We start from the raw sequence: 10,769 nt of genomic DNA, 5'->3' as shown, positions 1-10,769 counted from the left end.
GCTGGTTTGTGTTTTTTATTTTATTTTTTATTATTATTCTTATTTTTAGAGAGATTATGCTTAGTGCATAGTCCTTTGGGTGAACTCAAGTCTTAAATTGAAGGGCAAGAGATGTTATAGTGCCAAGAGCTCTCACACCATTTGGTGTCATTGCAGGCACTGGAATGGTAATAGTGATTCTAATTAAACATTTCCATAACTGCAGTCTATCTTCCTGCACCATCAAGTATTTTAGTGCATTTGCCAGAGGATTAGTAACTCCCTCCTTTTCAAGCAGAATGTATGTAAAAAGAAAAAAGTTTCCAGTTACTTTCATAACACTTAATTTCCATGTAAAATTTCAGACAAATGTTCTCCTTATATTAGATAATTAAACATGATTGAACATAAAATCAACAATTCTACATGAATCTGGAACCACGGCCTATATGTGTAACATGGTAGACATTTTGTTTGGCATGATGGATACATTGAAGATAACCAAACAGCTTTTAATCACATATTGAGAAAAGGAAAGGAAACATTGAACATGTAAGCATGTTTGCTGCTTAGAATATAAAGAGAATTCAGACTGCTAAAAATCAATCTTTTCAATGAACAAACTTCAGTTTATACCTGTACCATAGGTCTTGGAAGTCTGAAGTACCACAGAGCAACAACCGTTGACCCTATATGGAGTTCTCGATCAAAAGAGAAATTTCTCTACGGAGAGATTCATGTAACCATCCCTGTCAGTCTGCTAATTATTATTATGCTTATTTTGCTAACAGCAAGCTAACATTACTGTGTGTTATGTACATCACAGCTAGTGGTTCCGTGACAAGCCTTTCAAGTGCAACCCGACAGCTATTCAAAGCTAACGTTAGCCAGCAGGAAAATTTAAAGAGTACTCAAATAACTTAAGGAAATTACTAACAAAAACAGCAACAATAACAAGAAGAAAGAAATTTACAATATGTACAATTATACAAAAGAGAAAATGATATTAATTATTTCACTAGCGGGCAACAGCAATGTGAATACTAACAGTTTACCCATGTGAATAATAGCTGAAAATGCAACCCTGTGTGATGAACTAATTGTGCAATGGGTCATCATTGGTGGGCTTAACCACTTAGCTGTTAGCAATTTTTTTTTTAATTACACCATTATAAAAATTGGTGAAAAGCATTCTTTTTCATATACAAATGAATGTAATATATTATTTTGAAGGAATAAATTCTCACATATATATACGTATTGTTTGTATTATCTGGAAGTCTTGAAAATGCTAAGGAACATGAGAGGAATGACGTAAATGTACGGTTTGTACGGGGGTTGTAGACCAGGGACTGTATGGTATAGACGCTTTCAACGGTAACAACATAAACAAACGTTACTGCGCATGTGCGTTGTTCTGGCCCTAACTTAACTTCCGGCAAACTTCCGCAAACAATCAATAACACGAGTCCCTCTATTTCTGATAACAAGCAAAATAAATAAGTAAATTACGTTAGCTAGCTAGTTAAAACTATGTCTAACCAGTATTATTTGGGCTTACCAGTTGAAGAAAAGAACCGTTATTTGGCCAAACTCAAATGCAATAACGTTACACTACCAGAAAAACATGACAGAAACAGATAGTGTTGACACTAGTATTGCACCTTGCTGAGCATCATACATTCCTTGCATAATCCATAACTATTCTGGTTACATGCACATTCCTGTGTAGAAAGTGCACTCTTTCTATGACGTTGCTTAAAAAATATGATTATATGAGACACAAACTGGGGCTAGTGGGCAGCATGTGTAGCCAATGCAATTAGGTTATTTATTTGTATAACATGCATTGATGGAAAAACATCTTGGGTCGTCTTGCTAGGTTACCACAACAAAAATGACCAGGCAATGAAACGCTTTCAAGTCACTGGAAACAGGTATCATGACGTTCAAAACGTAGCTAAAGCGTATCTACTAGCATTGATCTAACGTTACTGTGTATAATGTATACAATGTTAGCTACGTTTAGCTAGGTAGCTAGCTACAATCAATTTAGTTAGCTAATTAGTCATAACTATTGAAGGCTTGTTACTGTTCAGCTAGCTATTAGCTATCGCTTATCATGAGTTTACCTGAAACAAAGTCAGGGCTAGAGTGAGAGCACCTATTCGACCACCTTCGTTTGACAAACAGGAAAACGTAAACTGATTTGGAACTATATATGAAATAGGCGAAATATCGGTAACAACCTGTACCTAGTTATGTAGGAAAAATGTTGTTATACTCCCGCGGTTATTTTTTCAGTACTTTCACGATTGTTTTTCTGTGCCAGCAAATAAGTCAGAGGTGGTCCAGTGCTAGCTGTGAGTTTGGCCAAGTAACGGTTCTTTTCTTCGACTGGTAACCCCAAATAATACTGGCTTGACATAGTTTTAACTAGCGAGCTAACATAATTTACTTGTTATTTATTTTGCTTGTTATCAGAAATGGTCTAAAGGATCTCTGTTGTTATTGATTGTTTGAGGAAGTCTGCCGGAAGTTAAGTTAGGGCGCAGAACAACGCACATGCGCAGTAACGTTTGTTTATGTTGTTACCGTTGTTAAGCGTCTATAGACGGTTTCATCAGTGGCACGCGCGTTGCCAAGGTTATGCGCTTGGCCCTAAGTTAACTTCCGGTCTGTGTTTGTTTATTATTGGGTTTGTGTTTACTGGCTAATATGGCACCGATTACAAATGGAGTGAAAGTTAAACTGATGAACAGACTGATGTTGGGCTCAGGTTGTTGTGCTGTGGGGTGCAACCTGACCTCAGGAACAAACTATATTTCGAAAATTAGTAAAAATACATAATTTAACTTTGTAACCTCACTAGGAAATTGTGAAACGAATTGATGAATCCCTGCGATTATCATAGCTGGTGCTTGCCCGTTGTTACTTCGTATTTTTGAGAAATAACTGGACATCGTTACCTATTAAAATGTAAGTCCTGTAAAAATACACATAATAAACTGTATTTTAAAAAATCAACTTCATACATACACATTTAGTAATACTAATACATCCTTATTTACTATATCAACTTAAGACAATGAATTATGTCATCGCGACCCATTAAAGTCAATGGCGCAGACGTTGCTTCATAATTTCAAACTGCTTTCCTAACGGCTATTTTGCGTCCTGCGACTTAGGTTACAACAGTGAATATGTACGGATTCCTAGACGTGCTGATGAGAGACCACCCTTTCTCATATTAACCTCCAATATGCAAGACAGGATACTAGCAAATTTATGTCAAGTTCCATTCATTTATATGGGGTGGTCGATACACGTCCCCTTAGCAACCAAATGCTAGCGCTGGACCACGTCTGACTTATTTGCTGGCACACAAAAAAAACGCGAAAGTACTGAAAAAATAACCACAGGAGGATAACAAGGATATTTTTCCTACATAACTAGGTACAGGTTGTTACCGATATTTCGCCTATTTCATATATAGTTGCGAATCAGTTTACGCTTTCCTGTCTGTCGAACGAAGGTGGTCGAATAGGTACTCTCACTCTAGCACTTTGTTTCAGGTAACAAACTCATGATAAGCGATAACTAAGCTGACCAGTAACAAGCCTGAAATAGTTATGAATTAGCTAACTAAATTGATTGTAGCTTAATTAATTCATTCTAGTTAGCTAGCCAACTAGCTAGCTAGCTAAACGTAGCTAACATTGTATAAATTATGCACAGTAATGTTAGCTCAATGCTATTAGTTCATACGCTTTAGCTACGTTTTTTTACTAACGTTATGATACCTGTTTCCAATAACTTGACAGCGTTACATTGCCTGATCATTTTTGTTGTGGTAACCTAGCAAGATGACCCAAACTATAAGAGCCACGATGTTTTCCCATCAATACATGCTATACAAATAAATAACCTACAGTAATTGCATTGGCTACACATGCTGCCCACTAGCCCCAGTTTGTGCTTCTAATCATCGTTTTTAAGCAATATCATAGAAAGAGTGCACTTTTTACTACAGGAATGAATGTGCATGTAACCCAGAACAGTTATGGATTATGTAAGGAATGTATGATGCTCAGCAAGGTGCAATACTGTCAACAGTTATCTGTTTCTGTCACTTGTTTTTCTGGTAATGTAACATTATCGCATTTCAGTTTGGCCAAGTAACGGTTCTTTTCTTCGACTGGTAACCCCAAATAATACGGGCTAGACATAGTTTTAACTAGCTAGCTAACGTAATTTACTTGTTATTTATTTTGCTTGTTATCAGAAATAGTCTAGAGGGACTCTGTTGTTATTGATTGTTTGCGGAAGTCTGCCGGAAGTCAAGTTAGGGCCAGAACAACGCACATGCGCAGTAACGTTTGTTTATGTTGTTACCGTTGAAACCGTCTATAGTAAGATTCCTGGTTTGGAATGTTAGCTAAAGAACGGAATTGTGAAGTCGTAAAATTGTGATGTCATAAGGGGTACTATTTTGTAATGGACTGGATATAAAAAAGTGCTGCTTTCCTTTGGCACTGTCAGTGATGGAGAAAAATGCTTCACAAAGAAGTAATGAGTTGGAACAGGAGAGGTTGAGAAAGTGGCTTGAGTTAGAGCTCGCCATGGTTCGGAGTGAGCTGGAAGATAGCCGGGCAGTGCAGGAGAAAATGGAGTTTGTTCTTCAGATTGAGCGAGCCAAGTGCCAACAACTGGAAGAAAAACATGCCAAGAACAAGGTGATGAAGGAAAAGCTGATCAAGAAAATAGCTCAAATAGAGGAAAGTGCACTAAAGGTAGTGAGTAGCAACAAGCAGGTCAGCATGAACTCTGAGTTCTGGGAGCTCCTGGAATGTGAGAAGGCCAGGGGGGAGGTTACACAGTGCCAACTGCTGGTGGACCTAGCTGACACAAAAAAGAAATTAGCAGTTCTTGAAGCATCGCTTGAAGTGAAAACTCATCTCTGCTCTGACCTAGAGCAGGAGAAAGTATGCATGCAAAGGGATATGCTCATGCTTGAGAAAACAGTTCAAGAGAGCAAGAACCTGTTTGACCAATCAGAACATGGCATACGTACCATGAAGTGTGCCCTGGACAACAAGGAGCAGGATGTCTTAACCATGTCCCAGAAGTTACAGGAGGCCGTGTCAGCTTCTGAAGTCTTGGACAAGACGATCAGAGCCCAAGAGATGTCTCTACAGCTAATGGAGATTGAGAATGCCAAACTCAAGGATGTGGTGAACGAGCAGGCCAACAGATTCCCTGTGCTGCAAAAGGAGGCCGAGAAGGCTACATTGACTAATAAAGATCTGACGCAGCACCTCAGTCGAGCGGTGCAGAAGCAAACCCTTCTCTACATATACGCCCATGGACAGCTGAAGGAGAAAGGGTCCCTACTGCTGAATGAGAGGCAGAAGGCCAGTAAGGCCAAAGCACAGCAGGAGGTCCTTCAGGAGAGACTAGAAAAGATGAAGAATGAGGGCACACTGCTAAGTCAACAGTTGGAAGCAGCCAATCAAAAAGCAGAGGCAAAAGAGCAGGAAGTCATGCAGGAACGTTTGAAAACAATGCACACAGAGAGCGAGGTGCTTGCCCTGCAGGACAAGATGGAAAAGGTGCAGAATGAGAGAACACTGCTTAGCCAACAGTTGGAAGTGGCTAATGAAAAAGCAGAGGCTAAAGAGCAGGAAGTCATGCAGGAGCGTTTGAAAACAATGCACACAGAGAATGAGGTGCTTGTCATCCAGGAGAGACTGGAAAAGGTTCAGAAAGAGAATAGACTGCTAAGTGAACAGTTGGAAACAGCCAATAAGAAAGCAGAGGCAAAAGAGCAGGAAGTCATGCAGAAGCATTTGAAAACAATGCACACAAGGAATGATATGCTTGCCCTGCAGGACAGACTGGAAAAGGTACTGAATGAGGGAATGAAGCTAAGCCAACAGTTGGAGACTGCCAATAAGATAGCAGAGGCAAAAGAGCAGGAATTAGCTGACATGCGGGAGCGTTTGAAGACAATGTACACAGAGAATGAGGTGCTTGCCCTGCAGGACAAGATGGAAAAGGTGCTGAATGAGGGCACACTGCTTAGCCAACAGTTGGAAGTGGCTAATGAAAAAGCAGCGGCTAAAGAGCAGGAAGTCATGCAGGAGCGTTTGAAAACAATGCACACAGAGAATGAGGTGCTTGTCATCCAGGAGAGACTGGAAAAGGTTCAGAAAGAGAACACACTGCTAAGTGAACAGTTGGAAACAGCCAATAAGAAAGCAGAGGCAAAAGAGCAGGAAGTCATGCAGGAGCATTTAAAAACAATGCCCACAGAGAAAGAGTTGCTTTGCCTGCAGGAGAGACTGGAAAAGGTGGAGAATGAGCGAATGATACTAAGCCAACAGTTGGAAGCAGCCAATCAAAAAGCAGAGGCAAAAGAGCAGGAAGTCATGCAGGAGCACTTGAAAATGATGCACACAGATAACGAGATGTTTGCCCTGCAGGAGAGACTGGATGAAGTGGAGAATGAGAGCATGATGCTTAGCCAACAGTTGGAAGCGGCTAATCAAAAAGCAGAGGCAAAAGAGCAGGAAATCATGCAGGATTGTTTGAAAACGATGCACACAAGGAATGAGATGCTTGCCCTGCAGGAGAGACTGGAAAAGGTACTGAATGAGGGCACACTTGTAAGCCAGCAGTTAGAAGCGGCCAATAAAAAAGCTGAAGCTAAAGAAGCGGAAGTGGCTGACATGCAGGAACATTTGAAAGCTATGCATTCAGAGAAGGAGATGGCAGAGACAAGCAAGGAGAAGCTCACAGAGCTTCTCGCTCAGGTGAGGAGAGATGGATGGAGCACCCTTTGGAAACTACAACAGCATCTGACTGACACACAAACAAAACTGACAACGTGTGAGGGGTTACTTGAAATGCATCCTCTCCACTGCAGTGATCTTGAGGAGGAAAACATATCCATGGAGAAAGACATTAGCACGCTTAAGCAACTGCTGCAAGAGAACGAGGACAGCTGCACCCAGTCTGAGAGCTTTATTTGTGAACTGATTGCTAAACTTAACGAAAAGGATAATGAGATTGTCACTGCCTCACAGAAACTGTTGGTCTCGTTAGACTCAAGAAACAAAGAGCCAGCCCTTGAAATGGCAGAGATCCAGGAGCAACCACATGGGGGTGACACAGACAGATGGGACATGGTGTGGCAACTGCAGCAGAAACTGGCTGATGCAAAAATAAATCTGTTGACATGTGAGGCATCGCTCAAAGTCAACACTAACCACTGCAGAGATCTGGAAGAGGAAAAAGAGTCCATGCAGAAGGACGTGATTACTCTCAAAGGGACCTTGCGAGAGATGGAAGACATGTATGCCCAATCAGAGCAGCATGTTCACAACCTGATGGCCTTCTGTGATGAGAAAGATTATCAGATTTGCACTCTCTCCGAGCAGCTACAGGTCTCATCAGCTTCTAAAAGCACGAAAATGTCAGCCTCTAAAAAGGCAGAAGTCCACGATGGTGAGGAGAAAGACATACAGAACACTCAGTGGCAACTGCAGAAGGAGCTTGCTGCTACAAAAATTAAACTGTCTGTACATGAGGCATCACTAAAAGTGAAGGCTAAACACTGCAGAAATCTGGATGAAGAAAACCGTTCCATGACGGAGGACATAAATGCACTTAAGGGGAAGTTATGGGAAGGGGAAGACAAGTGTGCCCAGTCAGAGCAGCGTGTCTGTAATCTGACAGGCTCTTGTGAGGATAAAGATCATCAGATCCACTCACTGTTTGAGAAGCTACAGGCCTGCTCTAATTCAAGTGGCAAAGACCTTAAAAACACAGAGAACCAGGACCATCTAGACAGTGAGGAGACCAACATACAGAACACAGTGTGGCAAATTCAGCAGGAACTGGCTGATACAAAGACAAAACTGTCAACGTGTGAGGCATCGCTCAAAGTCAGTGCTAACTATTGCAGAGATCTGCAGGAGCAAAAACAGTCCATGCAGAAGGACATAAACACACTCAAGAGGAGGCTGTGGGAAAGTGTGGATAAGTGTGCTCAGTCAGAAGACCTTGCACACAGCATGATGACATCCTGTGCTGAAAAGGATCACCAGATTTGTGCTCTCTCCAAACAGCTGGAGGTCTTAACAGACTTGAAAGGGAAGAAGTCTAAAAAAGCAAGGATCCAGGACAGCGAGGAGATAGACAGACAGAACGCGGCATGGCAACAGCAGCAGGAACTGGCTGACACAAAAACAAAGCTGGCGACGTGTGAGGCATCACTCAAAGTCAAGGCTGAACACTGCACAGATCTGGAAGAGGAAAACCAGTCCATGCAGAAGGACATAGTCTCTCTCAAAGAGAGGTTATGGGAAAGAGAGGACAAGTGTATGCAATTAGAGCAGGGTATGCAAAACATAATAACCAGTGAGGATACAGATTATCAGAATCACACTCTGTCCAAGAAGCTGCATGCCCCCTCAGGCTCAAAAAGGAAAGAGCCAGACCTTAAAAACACAGATATCCAGGAGCATCTAGACAGCGAGGAGACAGAAAGATGGAACACTTTGTGGCAATTGCAAAATGAACTTGCTGACACCAAAGCAAAACTGCTGACATGTGAGGCGGCACTCAAAATGAACACTAACGGTTTCAGGAATTTGGAGGAGGAAAACCAGTCCATGCAGAGGGACACAGTCACTCTCAAAGGGAGGTTGCATGAGAGCAAAGAAACCTGTGCCCAATTGGAGCAGCATATTTGTAACCTGATGGCCTCCTGTGATGACAAAAATAACCAGATCTGTGCTCTCTCGAAAGAGCTGCAAGTCTTATCAGCCTCAAAAAGCAAGAAGTCTCAAAAAGTAAAGATCCAGGACACTGTGGAGACAGACAAACAGAACATGTTGTGGCAACTCCAGCAGGAACTGGTTGACACAAAAACAAAACTAGCAACATGTGAGGCATCGCTCAAAGTCAAGGCTGAACACTGCAGAGATCTAGAAGAGGAAAAACAGTCCATGCAGAAGGACATAGTAACTCTCAAAGGGAGGCTGTATGAGACTGAGAACATGCATGCCCAATCGGAACAACATATTTGCAAGCTGATAGCCTCCTGTGATGACAAAGACCACCAGATCTGCACTCTCTCCAAGGAGCTGCAGGTCTTATCAGCCTCTGTGGGCATAGAAAGGACCTTTGAGCAGGCAGAGGAGTCACAGAAAACTCTATGTCAGCTGGAAGCTGAAATCATCAAGCTGCAGGCCATGGCCGAACAGCAGACAAGTGTGGTTGCAGCGCTACAGAAAGAGACTGCTGAGGCAACAAGGGTGAAAAAAGATTTGGAGGAGATCAATCAGCAGATGAAGGAGCAAATCCCCCTAAATGCAGATGAACAAATGAAGGAAAGAATAGCAGCACTCCGAGAAGAGAAGGAGAAGGCCATCCTGCAGCAAGAGGCCTTTGAGAAGCAACTGGAAGACGTGCAAAATGAGAAAAAAGTCCTCCACCAACAGCTTAAGGAGGCCCAGATGAAGGAAGCGGCTAGAGAAAAGACAGGGACAGATGTTCAGAATGACAGATTTACTAAAATGCAGGCACACTATGAGAAGAAAGTAAAGGAACTGGAGAAAAGAAGTGAAGAATTGGCCTATAGATATGCCGCACTCCAGGAGCATCCGGGCAGTGATAAGACAGACAGAGAGCACAATTGGAGAAAAGTAAAGCAGGATCTGGTCGACATGCAGTCTAAATCGCTGGTGGAAAATGTGTCCCTTGAGGTAATTTCTCGTCACTGCAGTAATCTTGAGAACCAAGAACAGGGAAACATGGATCTGGACCTGGAGAGCCTTAATGGAATGATTAAAGAGTGTGAGAACTTTCTCTTTGTCTAGAAGCTGCAGACAGATCCTGTCAGCCTCATTAGGTATGAACAAGAATGTGTGTCTTCCCCATATAGCAAGGGGATATAAATGCACATCCATTTGTGCTCAGATTAATTATTTGTAAACCGCAGATTTTCCTTCAGGACACAATGTTATGCAATGTATTTTTTGTTTTTGCAGAAAGCCCCCCCCCCCCCCCCCCCAAGTTAAGCAGTTAAATGCAGAACACCCCTAGTATTTTTCCATTGTCTTTCAAAAAGAGAACTATGGTTCCTGACATAATTTTAGACATAGAGATAATGTTGAAGAAGGTGAAGGCATAAGCTTGCTGTAATGACAACATGAGCAATGTGGAGTTGATTCCTACTAAGCATATTTCATTAAAAAAATTAGATGCAGGGGTTACATTTTTGAGCTTCTTTCTTGAATGGTTTTATTTCAGACAGATTTATAACCGTTTCTTTAGTTTTACTTTTTTTACAGCAATATGGAATTGGTGAATTGTGCCTCTGCTGTCACTGCTGTGCCACTGCACTGCCACTGTAGTTAGATGGTTCATTGAGTTGTAGAAATAACAGTTGGTATTTTTATTACATAAAAACATAGTGCAGTTGGACTTGTATTTCTTTTTTTTTTCTTTTTTTTCTTTTTTACCACCTTGAGCTATAGTACAGATGGAAAATGCACCAAGAATACCATTATCATCTATATAACGTCAGGAGCTGGTCATAATTTTTCCAGTGTAAATATACATTACAGCTTGAACATTTTATAGGGCATATTGCACACGTAAATCAAGCTTTTATGCTACACTAGCATTTTAAAATGCACTGTTAAGGTGTTTATGTGACTTCTTCCGATGCATTGAGAGCATTATGATTTGGTAGCTTATTTATACAGTTCAATCATAAA

General features: G+C 41.4%; 1 protein-coding gene across 1 annotated transcript; it reads left to right on the top strand.

Moving 5' to 3' along the window:
• The first annotated feature begins 4,310 nt into the window (after positions 1-4,310).
• Positions 4,311-10,258, top strand: LOC118234818 (nucleoprotein TPR-like). Its single transcript, XM_035431606.1, has one exon. It carries the CDS (start codon positions 4,524-4,526, stop codon positions 9,864-9,866), a length of 5,343 nt encoding a protein of 1,780 aa, XP_035287497.1. The 5' UTR covers positions 4,311-4,523; the 3' UTR covers positions 9,867-10,258.
• The last annotated feature ends 511 nt before the right edge of the window (positions 10,259-10,769 follow it).

This window comes from Anguilla anguilla, chromosome 9, assembly GCF_013347855.1.
Source record: "Anguilla anguilla isolate fAngAng1 chromosome 9, fAngAng1.pri, whole genome shotgun sequence".
Classification (NCBI taxonomy): domain Eukaryota; kingdom Metazoa; phylum Chordata; class Actinopteri; order Anguilliformes; family Anguillidae; genus Anguilla; species Anguilla anguilla.
Note: the sequence above shows the minus strand (reverse complement) of the source record. Positions and strands in the feature narration are given on the sequence as shown.

What these genes read in the sequence shown, in the direction of transcription:
- LOC118234818 (XM_035431606.1), top strand. Translation starts at nt 4,524, where the DNA reads ATGGAGAAAAATGCTTCACAAAGAAGTAATGAGTTGGAACAGGAGAGG.